At 41.3% G+C, this 27998-nt stretch overlaps 1 protein-coding gene across 1 annotated transcript; it reads left to right on the top strand.

Moving 5' to 3' along the window:
• The first annotated feature begins 11239 nt into the window (after positions 1-11239).
• LOC137461998 (uncharacterized) lies at positions 11240-26788 on the top strand. The gene is made up of 4 exons (XM_068171934.1): positions 11240-11977; positions 16970-17508; positions 18783-18849; positions 23502-26788. The coding sequence occupies exons 1-4, from the start codon at positions 11473-11475 to the stop codon at positions 25019-25021; spliced, it is 2631 nt and encodes an 876-aa protein (XP_068028035.1). The 5' UTR covers positions 11240-11472; the 3' UTR covers positions 25022-26788.
• Positions 26789-27998: the final 1210 nt, after the last annotated feature.

The following is a 27998-nucleotide window of genomic DNA, read 5'->3' as shown; positions in this document are numbered from 1 at the left end:
GTAACATTAGTCTTCATCTCTCGTATTACATCCAAACATAGTGCAGATTGTGTACTCTTCACATTTCACTCTTCAATAGTATTTTTGCTCATTTTCAAATTAAAATCCTTTGCAGTAGCATTTAGATTATCCCTAGCTGACAGTTTTTCTGTCTTTTCTAAGAACTTTTCTAAGAAAAATTAGCTGTAGTAGAATAGCAAGTATGTGTACTACATTTTCTTGGATTTAAAAAATCTTTTGCAGAGACTTTTTAGACATTTCAGATGTGAAAAAAAAATGCGAAGCCTGTCCTAAATTTTAATAAATGGGCAAAGAAGAGATGAGAGTTTATGAGTCTATAATGAAAGAGAGGTGGTGTGGAACGTGGAATAACTTGAAAAAAATCAGTAGTTTGTATTTGTGGGAAGTGGGAAGCCAGTGCCAGCTAAGGAATGCAGAGACAAAATGATACAATAAAAGTATTGGGCCGAGAAAATAATTTTCAGAGCAAGAAAGAATAAATGAGAAGGGAAAGACCACATCAGGAAACCATGGATAAGGATATGAAATGAAAGCCTTGCTTCCAGTTTTGACATATGGAAAGAGAGCACCTATTTCAGAGGTGCTGCAAGAAAATAATCAGCAATCTCTAGACACAGGTGGCCAGGGAAGATCTGAGTCAAAGATGATGCCCAGTTTACAGCAGAGAAGGAAAGCATGTGGAAGTAAGTATTTTCTTAAATCTTCTTAGGCGCAAGTTGAGCTCGAATTTACAGCTAGATAAAGAGAAAAGTTGAAAAACATATATTGCAAGTGAACCTGGAACATATAAATGTGCATTCCAAGTAAACCCAGCAATTGGCATGCACTGTATTTTTTAAGCAGTCAGTATTGTCACATACACAGTATGCACTTGATTTGTTTCTTTTGAAGACTGTAAAGCAAACTTTGCCTTGGTGGTAAACTGTTGTAAAAGTAATAAGACTTTCAGAGGTCAATGCAGCATCTTTAATCACAATTTTCTTCTGTATTCAGGTTTTCCATTTCCATGCAGAAAGAATTCCATGCCTTATGATGCATACATACAAAAGGAACATCCCATTTATGTGAACATTCTCCAGAAAAAAGTCTTCAACATTGATAACTTTGCAAATATGTTCTTGTCTCATGAAGTGAAGATAGTCTTGCTTGACAACACTATATACCACTTTTCCTCCTCAAGGATCATATGAAATATAAAATATAATCATCTTCAACTAAAAAGGAAAATATTCCATAAGTTTAATATCTCTTATGAGCTTCTTTTCCTCTAGTAACTGTGGGTCTCACATTCCTTCCTTCTAAAGGAAGCTTGTTCTTTCCCTTAAAGCACATAAACTGAAAATAAAGAAAGGGAGATGAAAGTGAAGGACCTAAACAAGGGTGTGGAAGACTTGAGCTTGAAGTTTTTCAAGTCTGCCTCTGGATATTTGTAACCATGTTACTAGTGGCATTAAAAATGACCTAAAAATGTCAAAAGAGCTAAATGTGGCCTCAGATTGTAAAAAAATATTTGGGTCCCATTAGCTCTATGACTGTGCCTGAATGCCTGGAAGTCTGCACCTTAACTGTCTAGGAATCAAATCATTATGGGTGAATAATGGAGAGAGAACACTTTAAGTCTCAGATGTGTTCTGAACATACCTGCACTGGACTGTGACCCTCTCACAAACCCTGGCCAGTGAGTACCTCAGAGATCTAGACAGGTGATTTAACCACAGCCCTGAAATGTTAATGCAGCTCCTGAAAATACAAATACAGGATATAAGTGAAACTAATGTAGTACATGAGAAGAAAGACACAGATATTTAGCTTGCTCAACAGCCTTTTTCTTTATGGAAACAACTTTTTTTTTTTTTTTTTTGCCAGGTTAATATTATTTCTAGAAACAGAGGCCAAAACAAACACTCTCCTTGGACTATCTAATGAAAATCTATCTTGAATAGAATAAACTCAGCTGGGTCTTGATCAATCAGTGTTTGAAACATCTCCAGTTTGACTGTTAATGTGATTTTTTTGCCAAAATCTTAGGCTTTAAATTTATTTTAGAACTACATTGTTGAGGAAAAGTCTTTGTAATTGATCCCAGCCTATTTTTGAGATTACCAAAATAAGGTCTTGATGGTGGGCAAATAGCCTTACTGAATAAAGATCCCAAAACATCTCACAGCCTGGAGCAAAGATCAACGTAAACTGTTTACAAATGGTATTTGAGAGACCATCAGACACTGGAGCACTATTGAAAAGAGCCTGGTGTGTTACTGTGCAGATTTCTGCCCTAGGAACCACAGAAGCTAATTTGCTAGTTTTGTACAGCAAGAGTGTGCTTCCTTTCTCTAGGAGAAAAGTGAATCATCTAGGATGTTTGTTTCAAGAGCTTTTATAATTGCTAGGAAAACACAGACCACCTGATTTACATTTGCAGTAGAGCTCCCTCACATGAGGTAAATGAGGATCAAGTCTACATACAGTATTTAATAGCTTAAACAGTCATAATTGGCTCATTTTTGCCAGAATAACTCCCCTGTTCTTAAAACTTCAAGGGTGCATATGGAAATGCACACATCTAAATTGATAATGCTGCCTGCAGAAATTATTCACAGCTATGCCCTTTCCTTTGGGTATGTCTGAAAAACTTTTCCTCTACATGAAAAACCTCAGCTGTTCTTGGATGAATGAAGATAAAGAACTAGAAACCAACAAGAACTCCATGGTATCACTCCTGTGCTCTTTCTCCCATTGTTGGTTTGGCAAATAAGAAATTGTCATAAAATAAAAGAAAGAAAGAAAAACACTTGTCTTAGTAACTGAAGTTTTCTTCCCATTTTCACCCTGAAGGCAAAAGACACCAAGATGCATTCCTATCTTTCTTGTAGCCCTGCAGTCTGGCTTTTTAAAAAATGACAATGTTATAAGTTGTGCATAAAGATTATCTATCTGTCTTCTTATTTGTTCTCCTTGGCAGCCTCAAGACTAACTGGTGATATTTTTCAGCATTAGTGAAATATAGACAACACTCAAGATTTTGTAATTTTCAATTCCAGGTTCAAGTCCCCATTTTTAACATATTATACATTTAGTGACTGTGTGTTTGTCTAAAAAAACAAACAGAAATATTATCAGATTCAGACCTGGTATGCCTCTGGTCTGAAATGTCCACTGGAAGATTTTACATAGGTTACATTTCATTTCTTCATTTTTGGCCAGTGCTTGACATAGTAATTGTTTCTAACTGTTAGAAATAATGTGATTAGAAGGAATATTGCCCGAAACTTTTCAAAATATTAAGTATATAATTACAAACACAGTTGGTTTTGGTTTGGGTTTTTTTTTTTTTTTTAAAGCTTCAAGAAAACGAATCTTAACAGAATCTGTCAACTAAAGGAAAATATAAACAGGACCATCTTGTCCTACTTCCATACTGACGAGTCCTGTACAGAAGTTTTGGAACTGAATATAGATTTCTTAGTCTATTGCTCTCTATAACATAAGACAAAATCATCTACACATACAGTCTGTGCTAAGCCAAATATTTTTTGTTTAGAAAAACTTTGTTTTGTGATTTGAAGACTCTCAAAGATAATGAATCCAGTGTTGCACTCAGCCAGTTTCTGATTTTGCAGGGTTTGGGGTTTTTTTCTGCTTTGATTTTCTGCATGACACCATTTATAGCTGTGGGTGTTTTACCATTCACTCTAGTGAATCCAGGACCTTTTCTTCATTTTTCATTCGTATTAGCTTTTAAAAATATTTTCTTTAACCACCATTTTCCCTTTGGGCTCTTTGATGTTCCAAGAGTAGTTGGTACATTTTAGTTTGACCTACACCATAATGACATATGTTTACTTTTGCAGGGGCCATAGAGTTTTGATAGGTGGTAACCTGCCCACAATTTATTTTATACCAAATATTTAGCATATAAGTATGTACAAAACCAAAGCTTTTATTAAGGCTGTAAAATAAAACTTTCATGACTCAGAAATGCAGGAATTAAGGCTGCTGATTTAAATTCATTTCTATCACATTTTTTGCAAACATCTGAGTATGTATTGATGCAAACAGTTAAAAACTGGCCGAAGTATAAAAAAACTCAAACTAGATTTTATAATGGGAAAATCTGAGAGAGTATTACTAGCAAATGACAGTTTCTGCTACTCCTGTAATGAAAAAGAGAAACAACAGGTTAGATTTGAGGTTGTCCTCTGGCCATTAGAAACAGTATATGGAAGGAAATATAGCAGCTAAAGTGGATAAGTTAGATATCTCTTGCACTTGATGACATTGATTTAAAACACATTATTTTTGTCCAGCTAGGGACCCTGCCCCACAGTTCTTGGTAGCCTGGATGTACACTGATGTGATGTACACGTTATTTTTGTCCAGCTAGGGACCCTGCCCCACAGTTCTTGGTAGCCTGAATGTACACTGATGTGATGTACCTCAAGCACACCTTCTCTTAGCAGATCTTCTGTATGAAGGCATGAGAACGCAATAATGTCTTCCAAAACTTAGCTCTACAGCTACACAAGAGAAATCTTCCCTCATCATTTGCATGCTTTTCCCATTACCATGCTTTTCCCATTACCATGATATAGGGACCCTGGGGAAAAAGAAAAGACTCCTTGTTAAGGTGCTTTGATCAGGAGAATTTCTGGGCAGCCTGGTGATCCATATTTAACTACAAGCCTTCAAAGCAGAATGCAAAAATATCTGTCCAGGAGATTCTCTCTAACCAAGTATGAAATTATTAACAAGGATTCTGCACTGTGCTTCTAATGCTGATGTGGCATTACTGAAGGAGTGCAGTCAGCAATTAGGAGAACAGAAGGTGACCCAAAGATTATTATTACTTCAGGAGGCTAAGGGTTGTAGCACTGAACTAATGCTGACCAGCTAGTCCAGCCAAGTCTGAGATATTTTTATCATTGTGTCATCCAGCTATGAATGCATCTCTTGGAAACACCATTCTGTTGGCATGTTTTCTGTCAAAAGTTCCTGGTTCACTGACAGTGAAACATTTCATGAAAGCTTATCTCAGTGAGCCTTATAATGGAATACAGATAACTTTTGATAGTCCTGTGCAAGGCAAGTCAGCTGCCAGTTTTCCATTCAGTCAGATCTACTCCTGTGTGATGGCCTCTTCCTTGTCTCCGGGATCCAGGAATACAAGGACCTCCTGGTATTCAGGGCTCCACTGCTCTTGGAAAAAATAGCTGCTTTTTGGAAATGCTGTGGATCCTTGCTTCCTAAATAACATTGTTAGCAGAATGTCCATTTCCTAGGAAATGTTTAAACAGTTTTCTTTCTAAAGTGGGACAAATTAAAATTTCAAACTGAAATGATTTCTCAGAAAATGCAAAGTCTGAGCCCTGACCAATTCAAAGTATTCATAGTACACTCCAGCTGTAAAATCCTAGATTATGTAAAGTCTGAGAGCCTGAAGGCTTATCCACAGGGCAGATACAGCTCACTTGGAGGAAACAGTTGCAGCACAGAGCAGGTCTGCAGAGCTGTGTGCAGCCCCGTGAGCCAGTGTGCAGCACGTTGACACACTGATATGAGGCAGCAGACTGTTTTGCAGAGGAACTACACTGGGCCATGGAAACAATGAAATGCTATTAGTTTCAAGCTGTGGTGTATGCATTCTCCTCCTCAGTTTTAGTACAATTAAGAACTACATTGTGAAAAGGATCTAGTTTTCTCTCAGCAACTGGAGAAAAATATTTGTATTTCCTATATTTGTACTATTTTGACCATAGATGTAGAAGCCACTAAATACTAAACCTGTACTACTAAACTAATTTGATCTGCTTTTTTTTATGAACATTCACAAAAATTATTTCAGGTGATTCCCTAAAATTGGTTGGATAACAGGTCATTCCCAGACTTACTTAGAAAAGGAGATTCTTCATTTATTTGTAGCTACACTGCAGAACTGTTGCTGCTGCTTCTGTGCAAGTAGCGACTGACAATATGTGTTAGCTGAGCTCTTCGGTGTTGCACTATGACACGAAATAACTCATACATTCACTCAAGATGCAAAAGAAGGAAAGGAGGAAGTTTTATTTCTGACCTCACAATATATAGAATTCTAAAAGTGACAGTGGATTGGAGGATGAAATTGTTACTTCTCCAACCACTCTGGTCAAACCAACAGTCCATCAATTCTCTCCTTCTACAAAGAAGAATGTAAAACAATCATTATTTACATGACAGTGCATGAGAAACTCCAGTAGAAATATGTAAACATTAGAAGGCATAGAAAACTTTTAAAAGAACAGGGTGACACTTTGGCATTGATCTTCTCACAGAGAATAGCTCTTCTTTTTTCCAGTTCTCAGTATCCATATGCCAAGGTAACAACTTATTCTTGGGTTTAACTTAACAACAATAAAGTATGTCCCTTGAACTATATTGTTTCCCTTTTCTATTGTTTTCATGAAACCCTGAAATCTAGTGGGAGAGGGGGGGTTGTTTTAGTATTATCATTATTGAGCAGAGTTTCTACCTCTTCTCCTTTTGGACAGCTGTGAGTTTCCATTTCTTTCCCCATGCCAATTAAATGGTAAACTGTTACCAGTAAAGGGATGACAGTCTAGACATCTAAGGGAGGCTGCTATCTTGTGAGATCTGATGCTAGTTCTTGATGGAGGACATAGCAGACAGAAGTACGTCAGTGACATGGCTCTCTGCTCTGTTCATCCAGCTGTTCAGTCATCTAAGGTATAGTTGCAGGCAAATTAGTCATCACATATCATTGCATGCCATTTTGCATGACATGAAATCATTCAAGGAAGGAAGGAATAAAAGTTTGAGGTCTATCCATTTTGTATTGCAAACTGTTTGTAATGGCTATTTTAGGCAAAACTTGTCAATCCCTTGACATGCACTATTACCAGTTCAACTATTATTAGTTCATCTATACTTTGATTATGAATCTGTTTACAATGTATAGAATTAATTTCTTGAAATCCAGCATAGAAACAGGGGGCTGAAGATTAGTGGACATTTAAAAGAATTTTTAAACAGGAAATTTAGCAGTTCTGAAAATACTTGAAAACACCTTGGGTTTTAAATTTGGTAATGTTCTGAAAAACAGTGAAGGATACAAGGCATTGAGCAAAATAAGAGTGTTTCAAATGCTGCCTGATAGCAAGTTAGATACATTCTGGCAGGATTTGTTTCTCCTTAGTTTCTTTTTCTTTCTTAGCTAATGCTTGTGCAAAAATCCTATTAGCTTTAATGGCAAAACTCAAAACTACTCCCATGTTTTTCATCTGGCATAAGTATTTATTTAACTATTAATCTTCTTTGGGAATCAACATTTACTAAAAATGACAGCAATACTTGGAATTTTAGCCTAAAAAAAGTATTGTAAAAAATAAATAATTGAAAACAACCAGACAAAAAAATATTAATTTTGTTCTGGTTTGGGTTTTGATTAGAGAAAAGTATGCACTGTAAGCACTGCTGCTGGATGTAGTATTAATTCAGATTGCTAAGTTAAGCATGTCTGTAAGGCCTGCAGGATCAAATAATTGTTCAATATTGCTATTGTAAAAGATTGTGAAAAGCGGGAAAATAATGTGGGGTCTAGATTTTGGTACCTGGCAGGGACTTTTTCCAAAAATGCTGTATAGTTTAACTAGAAATTTAAGAAAAAGAAATCACGTTGAGCAAATGTGTTATGTATGTATGCTTGGATATTCTTTGTCATCCATATTGCAAAATATCATCCAACTCCAAACGTTATTCAAAAATGCTTACTGCAGGTTGTCCGGACATTTCAAAAAAACTGGCCCATGCACAGAGCGCACGAGAAAGAACATTTTACTTCATTCAGCTGCCTCAACAAAGAAACAAGCAGAGAAAATGTGCCGCTGAGGTTTGGTCAAAGCCAGTGGCCTTTAAGGATGCGGTGCATCCTCCCGGGGTCTCCCCTCGAGAAGCGCCACAGGGAGCGGCGGGGCAGTGCGAGCGAGGCGAGCTCCCCGCCCGGCACGGCGGCCGGCCAGGACGGGATGGGGACGGCGCCAGGGTCGGGGACAGGGCGGGGACAGGGCCAGGCCGGGCCGTGTCCGGCGGGCAGGCGCGGGGCCCTGCTGCCCTCTGCCGCCCCGCCCCGGGAGCGCCCCAGGCGCTCCGCAGGCTGCGGGAGACCGGGCGCTCCCTCAAGGGCCCCGCTGGCCTCGGTAAGACGGATTTCCAAACGGCCAAAGCCCGCCCCCGCTGCACGGGGAGCGACAGAGCTGCTGCGCCTACTTGAAGGGGGGGCTAAGTAAGTCTGTTTTGGGTTCTTTCTGGGTTTGTGTGCTGGTTCAGAGCAGCAGGGCTGTTTTGCAGCAATTACCCCAGTCTTTCTTGCCTATCACATTCAGTTTTGGCACTTGAAGAGGGTGCTTTTTGGGGGAATCTAACAGGATGTGCTATCTTCTGGACAGACACCAAACAGGTACCAGTGCCTGACCGGGGCTGTAGCTGTACAAACCAGTTCTGTATGAATTTTAATTATTGCCCGGTCTGAAGAACATTCCCCAAACTGCAAATAGTGTAGATGTAGGAGCCCCTTACTTACTTCTTTGATCTGAGCCGCTCCTTTTGTGCCAGCAAACACAGGCAATCTGAAAAATGCCATGAAAAACAAAAGCATTGCTCCAAACCATCTTTCAAAGTTGTGAAGTAGGGACTCTCCCTCCTTACACAGTGCCCACACAGGGAAGGAAAGCAAGAGTACAATAGGTACAGCTTTATGTGTGTTTGCAAACAATTCACTGACTTCAGTTTGGATGCTCAGCAGGTTTGCTGGGTGATTCTGGTACCTATGCACCCATAGACAGTACCCACAAATAGTGTCATATAGCTGATACACCCTATACTAGACATCAGCAGAACATGCTTTTTTACATGGGGCACCCCCTCCATTTAATTGATGCACAGCTTTTCAATCATTAAGGGATGGCATCCATGTATTTATGCTACTTGTCACACCAATGGCAGCATTTCTCCCAGCTGCATTCTGTTACAGACATTTCCAAAGTCAAATGTGTGAATCAATACTCTTGTTGGTACTATTACTGATATATTTGCCTATCTAAAAGCTTTTTTTTTTTCCAGAAAAAAATTGTTATTAAGGCTCAGGTTTGAAGGTAAATTCTATTCTTATTTTTCACATTGGTACATAAAGAGCTTAAATTCAGGACAGTTGCTTTTGCTCTGTGTAGTGTCTGAGAACATCATGTCTCATGTAATTTCAGGAATTATTAGCCTGAAGATGTAGCCACTCTGGGAATCATCCCCAGCTCTATAGCCTTTCTTATGGCATTTCTGAAGATGATCCAAAGATGAGTTTATATCTTAGTTAGCTTTATATGCACTGGCACAGATCCCTAAAATGATACAGCAGTGGTAGTAATGTACTGGCTGGAAAACCTATCAAGGAACTAGAGAAAAAAACACAGGTATTCATTTAGAAGAAAAAAATTAGCTCATGCAGAGCTCCATACTACCACAGCTGGGCTGTGGATTCTCCAGAGGGACAAACTGTGGAGGTTTATCTCCATTTAATCTATGCCTTTTTATAGAACTACTGGAAGCCATAGGAAAACATAGGCTCTCTCAGGAGCACTTGACCCTGGAATTCTACTTCTGTTGAAGGTCAAGGCAAAGAGTCAAGGAGCTGTTGGGCATTTCATGTAAGAGCTGGTCTGGCAGAGCTGACAGGTACTCCTGTCCCAGGCAGGTGTTCTGGAACCTGGGAGGTCACCAGCCCTGCAGAATTCAGCGGGGGCTACAACCCCTGTGTGTTGGAGCCTTCACTACTGCTGCTGCACAGGGCATTTCAGTTTTGACAAGCCAGTGTTTTCAAAATAAGTAATGCTTGGTCAAAAATGGCGAGCCAGTTTGCAAGTGATGTATTTGGTATGCTTTTCCAGTAGCAAGGCAAACAGTAAATAAATCCACCTGAATTAAAAACAAACAAACAACAAAAACAAAACAAAACAAAAAAAACCCAAACCAACAACAAAGGAGATTCCCAAGAAGTTTCAAACGTTATTTGAAACAGTATTTGTAGGGGAAAAAAAAAACCTGAAACACATCAACCAACTAACAAAACAATGCTGTTTCTTCTCTTTCCTGTATAAGCGATGGCAAAGGGACTGTGTGAGAGCATTGCAAAGATACTCTGAAGAGGATTTACATGTGTGGATTTACATGTGTGTGAGCCCGTGGATGGAAGGAAGCTGAAGCTAATGAATCAATAAATAGAATTTTCTGTAATTCTTCTGTTCATATAGCTATTGTATCTGTGCCGGCCGACTTCCCAAAGCGCCGTCGCAGTTAGTGCTGAACTGGACACATACTTGGTGTCGCTTTCCCGCGGTAGCATGTGGAAGAGATTAGATAAGCGAGGTGGCTCCTGCTGCGGGGAGTTATTCACGCCTCGGAGCACTTGAAAGGTATGCTGATCCTCACACCTCGGTGTGAGCGCTGCCAGAAACGGTCCGGGGAAGCTGCTTTATCAGAAAGCAAACGCACACGGGCATGAGAGACATGAGAGACATGAGAGACATGAGAGACATGAGAGACAAACGCACACATGGCCTCTGTTCAAAACCGGTCCTTCGCTTGGGTTCTGCTGCGGCCCTCGGTAGCCTCCGAGAAAACGGCAGCTGCGGTCGTGGTTATCTTTGATGGAGGCTCTTGACGATCGAAGTGGGAACCAAGAAATCCAAACTCTCCATAACTTTTTCAGCCGCGTGAAATTTTCTTTATCGAAAACTGCGTCGCGCGTGTACTTTACTTCTGTTGGGTTTGAGGTTTTGGTTGTTTGGCTTTTGGGGTTTTATTCCTATTTTCCTTTTTTTTTTTTTTTTTTTTTTTTTCCTGAGGCTGAGTAAAACCCCTCGAAACAAAAGTCAGCCTTTTAAGACATGTCCATATCCTTGTCTGGGCGTCGCGGGATAACACAGCCAAGAAACGCCGGCGGGAAAGCGGGAGCCGGCGGGAGCCGCGTGGCAGCACCCGCCTCCGTCCCACCGCCACCCCGGGCGGCCGGCAGGGGCTGGAGCAGCGAAGGAGTTAAAGGGAGGCGCTTGGGAAATCTGATGCTAACGAAGCCCCCGGAATGTTGCACATTTCCATTCCCCTCCAGCTTTAGGAGGAGGTTGGTCCCCCGCTCCGAGGAGCACAGCCCCGAGGCCGCACTTGCTTCGGGCGCCGCCCCGCACCTTCCGCAGGTTACGCCGGGAGACTCCGGGGAGGGACGGGACGGGGGTGAAAAGTTTTTTCTGGATTTGGGATGATGTGACGGTGCCTGCACACCGGAGGGAGAGAGGGGTGGGGGTGGGGCGGGGCGGGGTTCCGCAGCTCTGCGCACCCCGGGCTAGAGGGGAAGGAGAGGGGCATATGCCCTGACCCGCCGCGGCCTCTCTTCTCTTGCAGGCGCGGCCAGAGATGCCGGGGAGACGGCTGTGGTGGGCGCGCTGCTGGCTCGGCGTCTGCCTCTCGCTGCTGGGCGCGGGGGGCGGCTCAGCCGAGCCCTGCCGCGCACCCCCGTGCGAGGGCGGCTCCGCGCCCCCGCCGCCCTGCCGCGGACCCCGCTGCGGCGGCCGGGCCGGGCGCCCGGCGCGCTCCTTCCTGCACAGCGCCGCGCCGCTGCGGCCGTCGCAGGGCAAGGCAGCGCCCGCCGCCCCGCTGCCCGCCTGCCCCGGCGGGGACTGCGCCGCCAACGCCACCCACCGCGACTGCCAGGGCCTGGAGTGCCGCCTGCTGCCGCCCCGCCTGCGCCCGCGGCCCCGCGGCCCGGGCTGCGCCGCCCCCGCCGAGGGCTGCCCCGAGCCCGCCCTGCTGCGCGCCGCCGACAGAGCCGCCCAGTTCGCGGGGGACGACTTTGCCCACGGCGCTCCCGAGCGAGGCGGCGGCGCCCCGGGGGTGCAGCTCACCTGCGACGTCAAGCCAGGTGCGGGGCGGCATGAGGGAGCCGGGGGCGGGAGGGCACACCCTGCACCCCACACCACCACCGCCCTTCCGCGGCACGTAGGGTTCCTGCAGCCCGCGGGGGCTCAGTGTGGTCACGGAGAGCCGCAGCCGCAGGGTGCTGGGCAGGTGTCTGCTGGGCCAAGGGGCTTCAGCACCTCTGAGAGCCCGGACGCCGAGGCACCTGAGCGACTGCACCAGAGCTCCTTGTTTTGGGAGAGTTAGGAAGAAAATCCAGCACTGGTCTTCACACCTTGTGAGGGAATTGCTGCCGTGGATCCTCTCTCTGCTCCCCTTCATCTCCCCTCCTTAAACACTTGCACCTAGGAGAACTAGAGCTGAGTAAATGTGTCAGAATCTTCTTTAGTGCAGTTTTTAAACAACTTTAAGTCTCTCTCTTCACAGTCCGGTACTTCTGGTATTCTTAATTTATAACAACCTCAAAAAAGGCTTCCGTGGGGTGGGTTCCATACCCAGACTGGTGCCATTGGTAAGAAACCTGCTCTTGGTGCTAAACTGTCTCTCTGTAATAGCCAGGGGGAAAAAAAGGTAAATTGTCTCTTGCAGTGCATTGTTCAGAGCACTTGCCTATCCATTGACAAGCACAGCTCTGGTGAATTCGGTATCCCTGTAGGAAGCCAAGTACATCCGTGGTTATACTCATAGGTCAGCAGAAGGTGTCTCTAATGGTCACGGATTTGTGGATTTACCGACATGAAGAGCACCAACAGGTCTTTAATAACCATGAAACAGTTTTGATTCTGGTTTAATGCCTTGTCTGAAAGATAGCAAATATATTAGGAAGGTTGATTTATTTCCCATTGATGTTAAAAGCTAATGAAAAGCACGAAGAAGGTAATTTAAGCTTTGTCACATTTGCATGGCAGATGGGTTCCGTGGCTGCTTCAGACACCAGAGCACATGCTAAGCCTACAGGTTATCAAGGTCTACCTAGTGAAGTGACATCTCCTCCAAAGGAGACTTCTGCACTTTGTGATTCCAGCCCCAGGACTGACATTTAAGCTCCCCTGTGCATAATGCAGTGACACTGTCTACCATCATCTTGCCTGAAACTCTTCCCAGATGTCTTGGAAAACCTCTGTATGCTCAGTGACCAAAGGTGGACAGAAAACAAGTCAGTATGGTTAACCTCCCTTTTCTCTGCTTCTGTGCATACTCTTCTTCGTACCATCATCATAAATGCCATGCCTCTGTTTTTCCAAAGAACCCAGGATATTTGCATTTTCTTTGTCCATACCAAACTCCTTCTCTGTGTTATACAAGCCTTGGCAAATAGCAAGAGCATTCTGCTTGTACAGAAAAGAGTAATACTTTTGGATGGTGCTGAAAACAGAAATGTTGTATCCCCATACAAGTCTTACAAAGAACATCCAGCATAACCTCTTTCTCCAAACCTTATCTTATTCTTTGGCTGTCTGTGGTCAGTCTGTGCTGCCCAGTCTCTAATACCATCAGCGGTTACAGCTAACATGTAGTGAGTTACATGCACCTCTCATCTCCGGGGCCTTAGGTTTGGATCCTTTGTCCCCTCTGATGTGGGTCAGAGGAATTAAAGCTAAAGGGTCAGAGGGCGAAGATGTTCAGAGACTCAGAGTTTGCTCTTTCAATTTTATGCTCTTTGCAGGCCTGATGCTGGGTGAAGTCTCGGAGGAAGAGAAGTATGGTTAGAAGTTGCCCTTGACAAAATCCTTGAATGCATCAAGAATGGTTTATGGGCAGTGGTGATCATGGATTTGTGCATTCATCTTCCTGTGGCAGAGAGAAATGTGCAATATATTGGAGAGAAAGCAGTGTACAACACTTCCCACTAAACCATGTAATCTCAAGGAAGGCACTGTGGACACGGAACACACAGCGAACAAACCTCTGATAACACACAAGCTTCTATGTGAGTTTTTAGATGAGGACCACTGCACCCTCAGAAATTCTCTCGTACTGCTACTGCCTTGTGTCCTCTGCTGCAGTTGGTGTGAATGAGTCTTGCTGTAGACATGCTTTTGTCCAGTCTGGACAGAGGACGTAAATACATTTTGCCCATTCCAAAGACAGGACCCAACCCAGACCTTCATAAGGCAGCTTTCTCTCCTAGGAGTGGAAGAATACTGCACAGAATTCAGCATACTGAATTCATCAACATCTAACAGAAATTCCATGTATTTGGCATCAGGAACAAAAAATAAGGCACGCTAATTGTCTTTGGTTTCCTTCAAGCCAGTGTATAGGCAGGCATCCAGCATTCTGCTCAACTTGCAACCTCTAACATTCTCTGTGTTTCCCTGAGACCTTTTGAACGTAGGTCAGTGGGTTTCCTACAGTAGTGCAGAGGAATGCCCCACTGGCAGCTGGAGTCAAATCTTGCAAATGAGCATGGTTTGTATAGCAATTCCAGCATGGCTTGTCTACTGAAACAAACAGAGCAAATAATGTGATAATCAGATGTCTGATTTGGAGAAATGCATTGACAATTGTCTGGGGAGAGCTGCAACTCAAACAGGTATAATGTCCATGATGAGGGGGAATGGCTTCCAACTTAAAAGAGAGTAGGTGTAGGTAAGATATTAGGAAGCAATTCTTTACTGTGAGGGTGGTGAGGCACTGAATAGGTCCAGAGAATTCGTGAATGCCCCACTCCTGGAAGTGTTCAGGGCTAGGTTGGATGGTTCTCTGAGCAACCTGGTCTAATGCAGGGTGTCCCTGCCCATGGCAGGGGCATTGGAACTGGATGAACTCTTAAGTCCATCTATCATTGGAAGATGAACTCTTCGAACGCGAGCCATTATTCAGTGATTCAAGCGACAGGTCAGTGACTGTTCCTGTCTTTCTGTGTTTTTAGAGGAACATTTCTTTCAAGGTACCATTTCAGCACATCACTAATACCAGCTGAATGGATGTTCCTTTGCCATTGACCTCTCCTCAGACAGCGGGGGAGCTGGAATATACTGTGTGGGTGACCCAAAGGTCATTTTTCTGCCTGCATTAATGCACTGTGCACAGGTGGAGACTGGGTGGCCCACCCCAGTCTATGTCTGCCAGCTTTGTGACAGTGCCTGAGTAGATTTACAGTGATTCTTTAGTAATTAAAATATCCCTGCTCTAGTTAACCTGCTGGAGAAAACTGTTTTGGTGAACTGAGTAGTCTGTCATTCAGCCTGTTAAAAAGCCCCATTCTTATGAGGTGCAGTCTACTCAGATGCTTGCTGAAGGCCGTGCCTGATGCCAGCCCTCCAAGGTACAGGCCAGTACCAGGGACTCAAGCTGATTCCCAGCATGATATCCATGTTTGCAGGCTCATGTGCATGATGCAGCTGCTTGTCACAGCCAGCACAGCCCATCTGCAGGGGTTACACAAACCTGCTGTCTGGAAAACTCCTGCCAGGTGTAACTAAACCACCACTTATTTTGGCCAGGTGAAGATGCTGGAGTGCAGGCTTGTAGTCTCATTTCACATCAGATGAGCCCATTGTCCCTGCTATTTCTCAGCAGCACCATGAGTGCAACCTTACTTTAGATGAAAGACTGGCATCCCAAAAGAAGGAATGCACGGAAACTGAGTTTTGTTTTCTCATCCTGGTCTTTGTTTTCTCAAATCCAGTATACTACAAACTACCCTAATATTTAAGTTAATGCTGAAAAATAGAAATTAATGTATGCCTTGTGCTGTGAGTAAAACTAACCAAACAGCAAAATATTTTGGGAACTGTAAATGAGAACTGGATATGGTCCTTGGTAATTGTGTCATCCTTCATGTTCTATGCTTGTAAGAATAAAAATCATTGCTTCTTAAGAACAGATGAGTGATTATATGGATTGAGGATTCTCTCTGGCAGTGTTCAGCAGCAGATACTGTAGAAAAGTATGTCATAATATTTTCGTAGATCATTTTCCCAGCTCCAACAGCTTTGTTGCTTAGATTTCCTGAATCTGATTGATGTCTATCTTTAAGTCCCAAATTGATTTTATTTTTGAAGTTTTAGTGTGTATGGAACTGCTGCCTTCATTTAATGTCCTTTAATTGGAAGAAAGATGGAAGAGTCTTTCCACATTTACTTCCTCTAGGATACCTGTAATATAGCACAGTTGTTTTTTTTTTTCCTGATCTTTGATCCTGAAAAGTCTTACCTACTTTCTCATATTGCAGCAGTATCATATGTTAGATTTTTCTTGCTGCCCTTTTTGTGAACTTGTGAGTTCTTCTATACTCCTTCTTGAGGTGGGGAACCAGGACTGCATTCTGTATTCAGATGCTCTATTGATTAATGTAATGTCATAATGATATATTATCTTCTGTTTTATCTTCTTCTTCTTCTAAATAGTCCTAGCATTTTATTTGCCTTTTTGAACTCTGTTGGGCACTGAACTGAGGATTACATATCTCTGTAGCCCATCGATATCTAGATATATTACTTCAAGACCATTTTCAAGGAGTAATAATAATCTACAAGTATGAGATTTGATCTAAAAAAACTTGGATTTTTTTTTCTCAGTGAGAACCACAATTCACCTTTATCACCTCTGAACTTCTTTTTTGTCATTTTATTACTGCTGCTCAGTATCATAGACTCCTTTTGCAGCTCTTTGCAATTGACCCTAACTTTTACTACCCTTAATAGCTTAGTATTTGCAGCGAGTTTTATCACTTCATTTTATCACTTCTACAGCGAAAATTGGCCATTTACTCTTTACTTTGTTTGAACATGTACATAGGAATGATTAATCTGTTACTGATGTGGTGATTAATTTATACTGTGAAGCAGGGGCAGATGATGATTTCATAAGCTGCTTGTGAAATGGAAAACCTTGTGGTTCCATAAAGGAGCTACAAAGACAGTAAAGGAACTGACCTTATAATGATGACTTGAATTTAGTGAGACTTTTCATTAATTTGCTAAAATTTGAATGCTTTTGAAGAGATAATACAGCAGGCTTGGACAATAATAGATCATTTGTATTTCAGGAGAAAATGAAGTTCCATCTGAAGATGCCCTAATACTACAACTGCACCTTGCGAAAGGGCATGAGAAATTCACTGAAATGCTAAAAAGCCAACAGCAGATCATTGTTGATTTGCAGCAAAAACTTGCTGAACAGCAGCACGTGTTGGTTAGCCAGCAACGGGAGATTCTTGAACAGCAAAGAAAAATGTATGAGCAAATGGATCTGATCAAAGTTCAGTATGGCATGCTTTTTGATACAGTGAAACAAATGTCATTTCAGAGTTTGCAAGAAGATATTCAAAATTATTTTGAAAGTCATCTTCATGGACTTCAGAACCAGGTCAGAAATCATCTCCAGAAGTCATACTCTGTGCACAAAGTAGAAGTGGATGCAAAAGTGATTAACGTTGGGGAGTCTTTGCTGGACTGTGGCCTTTGTGAAAGTGACGAATTTTGCAATTTCCAAAAGACACCTTCACAATGTGAAAAGTGCACATTGTGTCCTGCTGGTTTTTTCCAAATGGCTGAGTGTTCTGCAAACTCTGATCGGATTTGCCAGGTGAAACATAATTCTGTGTCTTTCAGTTATTGCTTATGAAGTGTTGTGTTGGACATACTGGGATAACATTCTGGAAATAACTACTTGGAGAGCTAGAGAAATCCAGTTTGAATCATGTGTTTTACCGAATGAGTCTATGCAGAAGGTTTTTTTGTGTGTTTGTCTTTAGTGTTTAGTGTTCTAAATGAGGCACTGGTTTGTGCCTGTTGAGTGTGACACTTTCCCAAACCTGACAGCAGGCAGGACTTTGATTCTTTTCATCATAGTAGGAAAAGACATCCTAAAACATTTGGACTTATGCATGCTAAATTTGTTTATTTACTTCCATTACAGCCTACAGGAGCTTCTAGACATCTCTGAAAAGCACAGGAAAGCTATATTAAGCATAAGTCAGACATTTCTTTCGAAGTTTGGAAACAGAAATTGTCAGATAAAACAAATGTAAGAGCTAGTTCCTTCTTAAACATAACATACAAATACACAAATATAAAACATGGATACTTGCATTGTTAAATACATTTTATTATAAAATACATTTTATCACCCAACACAAAACTAGCGTGCAAGCAAAATAAGATGTTTTTTGTTTGCTTTCTGTCATTTAGGAGTTCTAAGATATATGGGCAACTTGATATTTAAAGCAGTATCTTCTTTGCTAAGTGTTGCCCCCAGTTCTTAGTTTAGCATGAGCCTGACCAGCTGGATGAGATACTGAGAACCTGAATGTGTCTGTCCAGTTCCTTCTCTGCTAGCCTCAATTTTCTTTAATGCTAGCATTTAAATGCAAATGTAGGCTGTTTTTCTTTCCCCTTTGCCTGCTGTAGGGTGAAAGGAGGGCTTGTTGACAGGGAATATTACTTTCTAATTTGCTTTTCATGTGTGTTTTGATTAGCAGCTTCCTCACAGACAAAATGTCCTTAAAAGCCTTTCCTAACAGTGTCTTGATTATTGCAATGCCCTTAAGATCAATTGATTGATGCACCACTCTTGGGGATGTGCATCATAACAAGTGTCACATGTGCAACCCCTCTGTTCAGCTCATCTGCACACTGCTTGCTTTCTGTGGCATCACACTGTGCTTTTGGATACCTGGTTAAAACAGGTAACAAATCCAAATCAAAATTGTCCTGCCTTAACATGCTTATGGGATCAACCCGTTCTCCACCCCTACATACACCTATTACAGACAGATGGACGTCACGGAGCCTGAAATACCTGTTTCAAATTTAAGTTGTCATGTTAAACTGTTTGAGTATAATTCTTGTAATTTACAGGACAGAGATGAGTGCACTGAATCTCCAAGCATTTGTGGTGAGAGGATAAAATGCCTCAATACTCCAGGTAAGTTATATTCTCTGATAATTAAAGAACGAGGATAATTAGATCTTCAGGAACAGGCCAGATAGATAAGGACTCAGGCTTGTATGTTAGTGAATCCAGCACAGCTTGCTGGAATCAAAGGGGTTAAAAAACAATAATCTATAAATTGATAGCAGTTCTTGTGGACAATGGGCTATTTAGGACATCAATATCCCTTAGAGGCATTGGATGGTGCCTTTTGCCTTATTTTCGTGGGGGTTCATATGCTTTGTTTTTAATTCTCTCTTACGACTAGACTTTCTTTTTGTTTATGCTGGTGCAAATAAGGCCCAAATCAAATATATTATTCCTATTGGAGAAAAATAGTTGGCATTTTCCTTCTGGTCCACTAATTTGATCCAATGAAGACTCTAATAAGACCTCCCTCCATTAATCTTCTTCTCCTTAGCAACAATATTGTCAAATACTGAGGAAAGATCAACAGTTTCCATTATTTGGGAACACTTTGGGGAAGTTTTTGAGACATTTAAGGACAAATCTGTCTGGTGTTTTGCACTGCAGACTTCATTATTTCATTACATTCTCATGGCAGTCAGACACAAAAGAGAAAAATTAATAGACATACTGAGCAAATTTCATCCAGGTACTAAGTTTCTTTATATTGGTCTAATTTTTGGTCATCCAAAAAGCCTTGAAAGGAACTCTGTGATCAAGCAGAGCATTTTTCCAGTTGTGACCTGTACCTGCATCTCACAGTCAAATAACCCAGGAAGGGCTAATTAGATGCTATGTTTTTCCTCCTCTAGGCTTCTAGACTTGTAAGGAAAGGGTGGCCTCTTTGAGGGGCAAGGGCTGTTTTCAGCTGATTGTGAGTGATTTTGTGCCTTTTTTACCCAGTCACTGGTGGAGAAAAATGTGGGAGCCTAGGAAGGGATTAAAATAGGGTGTGGATTTTCTTACTTTGCCCTTGCGTCCTCTGGACAGGAACTGGTTGATGTTGGTTTGGATGCTGTTACTACAAACACTGCAGCAAACTGGAAATTATTTGAGGAAGAGAGCACTTAGTGTCACCTTATGTGATAAATGCTGCACACGAGGTACTGTCAGTCTTAAAAAAGAAGAGGAAAGACATTTTTGGAGAATCTTAGAGGTGGACAGTTGGAGGCAAGACAGTTTAAAGCACAAAATTTGAGTCAGAACATCGGAAAGGTGTAAGGCTTTGTCTTGTCTTTAATGAGACATTGTGTTTGCTCCCGTTTGTGTTTTGTTAGATGGAAGCCCACAAGGCCTCAGCCCTAGGAAAGGAGAGCCACCAATGTGGTAGTAATTTGGTGTTGCTCTAGTCTGTGGCTTGGAAGAAGGAAGGCGGTAATGAATTGATTCAGTGGGTTCCGTGGAGGGGAACCAGGCCAAAAAAGGGTCTGCACAATGTAAGTGAGGGCAGAACACTGCCAAGAAACAGATGGCTAGTGATGGTGTGTCAGACCACAGAAAGGCAGTAGCAATGTATTTGGAAGAAAAGGAATCTTCCCTCTCTTCCTCTTCTCCCACTTTTAATGGTGGTGTGTAGCTATGTGAAAGAAAGTTATTACCCATCGCCTGGACAGGAATCGACATCCTGTCAATGTTGTTTCCATCTGTCATGGAGAGAGAGTGTTCCTATTATTTTTTGTTGGAGAGGACTTTCAGCCTGTCTGTTCATGGTAACTCATTATCTTACACAAGTGCGATTAACGTGTCAAAAGAAAGGCTGAAACAGAATGTCTGTTTTGGGCAAAGAAGGGAAGGAGGGGATGTGATGTGACATATGAGTTCCAGATGTTGAATGTGGTTTCTCAAGATGCAAAGGTTGTTGCATCTGTAGCAACTCTTGTTCAATATGCAGTGTGAGGGGAGACAGAGTAAATAACAGTAAAGAATCATGTAACTAGGAGCCTCTCTTTCTTCACTCTTCCACTTTCCTCTATAGCATGCCTTCTTCCCCTGCTGCTTTTTCTCACTTCTATGTGGGATGAGAATTGTTGATTTATTTGATTAAAGGCTAGTCATTAAGTCATTGGACATTCAATAACAGTTAGGGGTATGTAATCAGTGAAAATAGGGTTTGGTGCATCATTTCCTTTTTAGACAACCATTGGAGAGTAGTCAGATTGTTTATCCAACAAATGGAATCAACCAAAGGCGCTCCTCCTGGAATGCCATGCAAAATAAAGGACCTACTGTAGAACTTCCTGTGGAATGCAGAAGGAAGAGGAATGAAAGCCTTGCCAGATAGTCCTGTTTTGTAATGAACCATATTGATATGTGATAATCCAAATCTGACATAGAGGGTTTAAAAAGAGAAGGATTCCAAGACTTAGTCTGCCCAAATGTAATCTTTGCATCAGGCAGTTGTGAGTAGTAGCAGCAGAAAAATACTTACATAGTATTTGCCTTGCAATTACCTGGCCTCTATGAGTGGCAAGGGCTGGGGCATGTGCTGCAGAAAGACTCAGTTGCACAAAGCCAGGTTGAGTACACCTGGACTGCTCACTGTGAAACCAGGTGCAGTAGTGCTGAGAGCAAGGAGTCAGGAAGAGGTGGCAGAGGTTGTAAAGTGATAAAGAGCAGTAGGAAGCAGTCCCAGTATACTGCTGTGCTGGTTTTCTGATGTTTGGCTGTCATTTGCTGCTGGACCTCTTCTGGGCAAAGGGGAGGGTGCTGCTCTTGCAACAGTGGTCACAGCAAGGAGCACTCTGTGTGCTGCTTTGAAGTCACCTATTTGAAGTACACACAGGAGGAACACCTGCTTCAGATCTAACCTAAATAATAAAAGATAAGACAGCAAATTAGTGCATATAGACATCACAAGAGATGATGTGATTTGTGAAACATGATATTAGTAAATACCCAAATATACACTAAAATATTTGTAAGAAACAAATAGCATAAAAAGTGTTCCTAGGCACTAGTGAAATGTTTCTCTGCTGTGTGAACCAGCTGTAGGTGTGTACTTAGTTCATCCAGTATTTCTCAGTGATGGTGGAGCTACTGATAGAAATGTCATGTGGGCAAATACATCATAGTTAAAACTGATTTCAAAGGGAAAGATTGTCTGGGACTTTTTTCTATATTCCCTCTAGAATGTTTGTAGTTGAAAAAATGTAATCTTATTTATTTGGCTTTTGTTTCTCGTAAGAAAATGAGACACTTTCAGAGAGGAACAAAGTATTATGTTTCTCTTGACTTTTTTAGATGGAAAAAATCATACTGTTCTGCAGTGAACTCTTGATAAAACGGTACCTGATGTTAGAAGGAATATTCTCACATCATAAATTGTGTAGTCCTAGGTATCGGTGTTAGTGCAGAATCATCACTTAAGTGATTGAAGTGTAAACAGACAAAGTGATATGAGGGTGAATATATGAAGCCTGTATACATTGTGTCTGGTGTTCTCTGCTGAATAATGTAGTATCAGAAGTGAATTCTAGCCAACATTCTGACCTCCCCTGTGGCCAGGTTCATGTGTACTTGCAGTTTGTGCCAAACATGGTGAGCTTTTCTGTTTACATCAGCAGGTAGCATAGCCACCTCCACCCTGGGCTTGCAATGGAGCATCCATTATTGGAATCCACACAAATGCTTGTAGTCCCAGCCTTAGAGCAAATCCTAGCCAAGGTACAGGAAGTTTCCACCTAAACAATAATGCAAGTGTATGACACAGGATCTAGATACTAAAGGATATTTAAAAAGATCTATTGGAAAGATGATTACTGAGTTTTGATCATGGTGGTAAAAAAGTATAAATGACTGCATTAGTGATTAAGTTTTGAGGCACAAACTGCAGGTGGGTATTCTTTAGGATGCCTCAGATCTTGGGTATTGATTCAGATCCTGAAATCTCCACGTACAAAGGTTTTGGGTTCTGGTTGCTCCAGGTGGAAGCATTGGCAGCTGGTGGTGCTCTCGGAAAATTGCCACAGAAAATTACAGGCTGTTTTTAAAACCTGGGTTTTGGTGTGCATTCTTTGATCCGCTGAGGTCATAGTGTACCATTTAACAACACACTTTAGCTTGATCACAGCCACTGGTGTCCTATGTCTTAGGGCAGTGGTTTTCCACTTTTTAAATGCATGGGCTACTGCATATTGGTTTTCCTATTTGTCTCTTGCAGGTTTTTTATTAACTGTATACAGAGTGAATGCCAGGGGTCCTTGTCACTTGGGTTGCAAAGCACTGCTTTAGCAATCAAAGTGACAGCAGGGCTGCCCTGTAGCATGGCTGGGCAGGCAGTGCCCGTTTCTCCCTGTCTAGGGGAACTCTCTTAGTTGAAAGGAGCTGCTCAGTGTACCAGTCACTGTGCCTTTTGCATCAGAGAAGGAAGAGACTGTCTTTGAAGCAATTTCATTGTATCCGATACATTACAGATTTTGGTTAGAATTGCCCCATGTAGCTTCTGTTTCACTCCAAACCATTGTGCTTGGCTTGAACAAGGTGAGTTATGCCTAATATTTCCTCTGTAATCTATCAAGGTTCCTTTAATAGCATAAAGTGATCTAACATCATAACTGTCTTCTGTTTTCTCGCTTATTATTAAATATATATCAAAGATACTTGATATGTGGAGCTATAGAGTTCTTATTTTTAGTATTTTAAATGTATGACAATAAAAATAATCCATTTCCTGTGAACAGGTGGTTTCCGATGCCTTGGAATTGCTGAGAAAGATGCAGCTTTGGGAATGTGTGGAGAGGAGTATTTCTTTAATAAGGAAATGCAGGAATGCCAAGCGTGTTTAAAATGTGAAGATGGAATGGTGGCTCTGCCTTGTTCTACTGTCAGTGACACGGTTTGTTCAGCAGCCAGTGAAAACAAGCTCTCAGAGTCTTGGGCTGCAAACATTGTTCTACCCTCTGTAAAGTCTGGCGTCTCTCAGGTCTACTCTGGCTTGAACTTGAAGATAAAAGGAAAGCTTCCCTGTGATATCCTGTCCACTGAAGAGAGCAGCCTGGTATTCAGGCAACATGGTCTGTTGTGGACTGACCTAAATTTTGCAGTAAAGCACAACTGCAGGAACTTTTTGCAGCTTTCCTTAAAGCTTAATGGCAGTGAAGAAGACTATGAACTGAGTGGGGTTCGGATAGAGCAGCCAGAAGGAAAGTATTTCCAGAGCACCAGTTTAAGCAGTGCTGCTGAAGTGGAGCCCAGCCAAACTCTTTCTGTGTATTTGAGGAGCCCTAATCAATTCTGCAATCAAAGCAAAGACTTAAATATTTATGATCTTAATACCCCACTCAGTTTGTTTTGGTTGTCCCACGACACAGGTGCTGTAGCACTCAGTGCACAGATGTCAACAGCGATGCATTACCAAACCAACTATCGACCTACCTTTAAAATAATTTCTGTTTCTGACCCTTATATGCTAAGCTTATCTCATGACGGTAGAGCTATAAAGTTCACTGAAACTGGTGTTGTCAAATTTGTGTTTCATCAAGCATTGTATTCCATGGGTCATACGTGTGTCCGGGAGGGCTTCTCCTTAATTTCTTATATCAATAGGAATGGTACCAACAGAGAATTAATGAATGTATTTAAATCTGGGGTAAATTACAGAGACACATCGATATCTGCTTCTGGGGCCACAAAGGTTGGTGCTGGAGATCTGGTTAGCTTTGAGATACTTTCTCCTGCACAGTGCAATGTTCGGTATTTTGGAGATAGTTCTGGAATTAGTATGTTCAGCCTCATCTGGATCCCTTCAGCGGTTTCCAGTGCTATATCAGCCACAGTTTCTGTTACAGGTCTACCTACTGGAGCAGTGAGAAACAAACTGCTGGATTTCACCCAGGTCTCATCCAATGAGAAACAGATACAGCTGGTTTCTTCTGGACAACTTGCTCAGAAGTATTTTATATTTACTGAAAAGGGAGTTGCCAGCATTGCATTTAACTTAAAGCTAATCCATTCGTGCAATGTGCTCAAAGTGACACTCAATCAGTTGACCATGGATCACATGCAACCCACAGCAGTTGCTCAGCAGATTGGAGGTCAGGTGCCAGAGGGAAGCGTATGGACCAGTGTGTCCCTCCGTGCATCTTTTGAAGTACATAATGGAACATTGATATCAGTTTCTCTTGACTGTGTGCGTGGAAGGATCAACCAGATCACTCATGAACATGGAACCAGTATATCTATCTTATGGATTTCATCTTAATTTCTGCCCAGTGAACATAGCATGGAATTGGAGTCTCAATTGTATTTGGATTCTACTCTGATTCTATACATATTTGACACTATACTGTGTTGACTTGAGCATATTATCCCACAAAATGCTCTCAATTTTAGACATATTTAAATATAATCTTAACTGAATGATCACTGTTTAAAGAAAACAGGAACTTTCAGTCAAGATTTTAATTCTGTTACCATCTTCAGACAGGGGAATGTGGAATTCAGATCAAATTCCCTTATTTTAATAAAACTGTTTCTTAAAATTGATTATTTCTGGACCACAAAAAAAAAATTGCAGCTGAGGATAAACAACATTTAGCACTGTAACTGAAAGCAGCACAGCCAAATAATTGAAACTTGCTTTCATTTCTTTTTTTCATGCAATAGGCTAATAAAAAGACTAAATGTACTTTGAGGCTAATTTGTCTGCATCTTACAAAATGCTGTGCTTTCCATAAATTGAGAAAACATGCCTCATAGAGGTGATAATGTGGCAACACTGGACTATACATTCTTAATATTGTGGAAAGGGACTGTGTCAAAAATAGAATATTTTTGCAACAAAAACAGTGGAACTAATGACTGTTCTAATTTCATTTGGAAGTAATCTGCATTTAAGTAATTTAGGGAAGTTTTTCTCTGTTTTTAGTTTTGCCAGTGAAAAGTTGCAGAATGAGAAGGAAGGAAGTCTCTTCTAACAAGGAAGAGTACATAGGCAAAAAGAAACAAGTATTAAAAGAATGTCTTGAAAATCAGACTTCTGAAAATTAAGCAAAATTTTATTCCATTTATTTTAAACAGCAAAATATTTTCTGACCAAAAACCCCCATTATTCATAAGTCTATTTATTTTGCCGAACGGGTAGTTACATTTAAAAGGCTTTTTTTTTTGTCAAATCAGTAATTTAATTCAACGAAATGGTGTATTCATTGACACTAATTTTTATCTTCTTCCAACTCTTCCATCAAGCTAATTCTTTCTTTTTCTAAACTATATAGACTGTTTTATCCCATCTTATTCTTTCTCCTCTACAAAGAGGAGAGCTTTTTCACTCTCCTTTCTCATTTCTTTTTGTTAGGAGTAAAAGACATGCCTTGTCACATCTCTTTTCAGCTTTCTTTCAGCATTCCTACAAAAGGATAGATGTTTGTGTCACAGATGTAACTACAGAAGAGGAACATTAACAATGCACTTGCAGGCCGCCTTAAAGTAACCCTACTAAGGAGAAATATGCACAATATAACTTTAATGTGTCTGCCTGAGTATGTATAACTAAATATATGTACATTGCTGTGTTTTAGTCTTGTTTTGGGTTTGTTACACTGTTTTTGCTGTATAATGGCCTCCTGTAATTTTCTGTAATAGAATGAGCCCAAGTGCAAGACTTCTGTCTGGTCATTGATTTAACTTGTGACATTATAACTGTATCCTTAACAACAGAAGTTATCTTTCCATCATCCTTTTTGTCTTCAAGGATATGCTCAAGGATTCAGGCTTTTGACAAACTGCTCTCCTGCTCCAAATAGAGAACAGTAGTTTTTCTTGCTTTCAGCTGCAAAATCTAAGCAGCCTGTCAGAGGACACCTCACTGGGCATTGTGTGGCAGCCAGTGTAAGTACACAAACCAGTAATCCCGGTGTCCCCAAAGTCTGTCAGTGAGAGAGATCTTAGTGCCTGTGTGTAGCCAGTGTCTCATTCATTCTTGCAAGGTCATAAGGAAGGATGAATTGAAACTGCCATTGAAGGTGTTCAGCATTTGCACAATACTTCTATCATTGCAGAGGACATTTTGTAGTGGTAGAGAAGGACTTCTGGAATGAAAAGCATATTTAACTGTTGTGTGCAGAAGAGCTGCATTACCTGGGAGCAGAGCAGTTTTTCTGGGAACTTCACTCTTGGAGCCTACTAAGACTGAACAAAGATGAAGTGGCACAGGAATAAAAGTTCTTCTGACATACCTATTCTGCTTTCTGTAGAAGGGTCATGTGATGCACCTGCAGAAGCTGCAGAAGCTCTGCAGAGCGCACACCTGGGTATTTTTATGGTAAGAGTTGAGGGAGAGACAATGTTAGGGAACGATAGAAATTTTAGGCTTTTGTTTTTGTTTTAGAAGTTAAGGAAGCCACTTTCTCACAAACAGAACTGCTTATTATCCTTTGCTGGTTTGTGATGTGCAGTTCTGTTGAAGGCTATCACTTGCCAGAATGACAGCTTAAGACTCATTCTAGATTTAAACCTGTGTAGCAGAGATCAGAATCTAGTGTTAGAAATAATCTGGTGCATCTTTAGCAAAGTGCAGATGTTACTTGAATATAATAAACATTTATCTATACGTGGCATATAGAAAATCTAATGGCATGATTTGTATGAGTATGCTTTATTTGAGTGAGATTGTGAGATTAGTGGAGTTAAACAGGGAAGAGAATGATGCTACAATCCTGTATTATGCATGCTGGTGGTACTTGCATTTAACTGCACCATTATTAAAGGATACAGAAGCTACAAGGAAGGTACAAGTGAACATTATTACAACTGAGAGAAGTTCCAGAGTATAAATTCTTCAATGTAATAAAACTTTTTGGAGGATTCTGTGGGGAGTGCCCATAATTTCTCTTAAATTCAGAGTAAGTTTTTAGATGCACAGTGGAAGAAACACAGTAGTTTGCATCCATCTGGTAGTGATAGTGCATCTAATAATGTTTTACTCATGTCGTCTGTGATAAGGCAATCAGAGAGTGGAAAAAAAGTCTTATCCAATATGTATTATTAATTGCAATTTACAGCAAGATTAGCTTTATTTCAAGGCAAGAGAAGCCCGGATCTGTCATTGAGGGCACTCACTGACCTTGGGTATAGCAACAGGAATTTGAGTAGGTTGGAATCAGTATGGATTTATTATAGCCTAATCAATGGCATAGTATATAGCCTTTGCATCTATGAAAATGATATATATTGCCTCA

This window comes from Anomalospiza imberbis, chromosome 1 (assembly GCF_031753505.1).
Source record: "Anomalospiza imberbis isolate Cuckoo-Finch-1a 21T00152 chromosome 1, ASM3175350v1, whole genome shotgun sequence".
Classification (NCBI taxonomy): domain Eukaryota; kingdom Metazoa; phylum Chordata; class Aves; order Passeriformes; family Viduidae; genus Anomalospiza; species Anomalospiza imberbis.
Note: the sequence above shows the minus strand (reverse complement) of the source record. Positions and strands in the feature narration are given on the sequence as shown.

Bases quoted from the DNA above. Each gene is read 5' to 3' on its own strand.
- LOC137461998 (XM_068171934.1), top strand. From the start codon at position 11,473: ATGCCGGGGAGACGGCTGTGGTGGGCGCGCTGCTGGCTCGGCGTCTGC. The intron at 17,509-18,782 runs GTGAAACATAAT...TGTAATTTACAG, and splicing joins ACTCTGATCGGATTTGCCAG to GACAGAGATGAGTGCACTGA. The intron at 18,850-23,501 runs GTAAGTTATATT...TCCTGTGAACAG, and splicing joins AAAATGCCTCAATACTCCAG to GTGGTTTCCGATGCCTTGGA.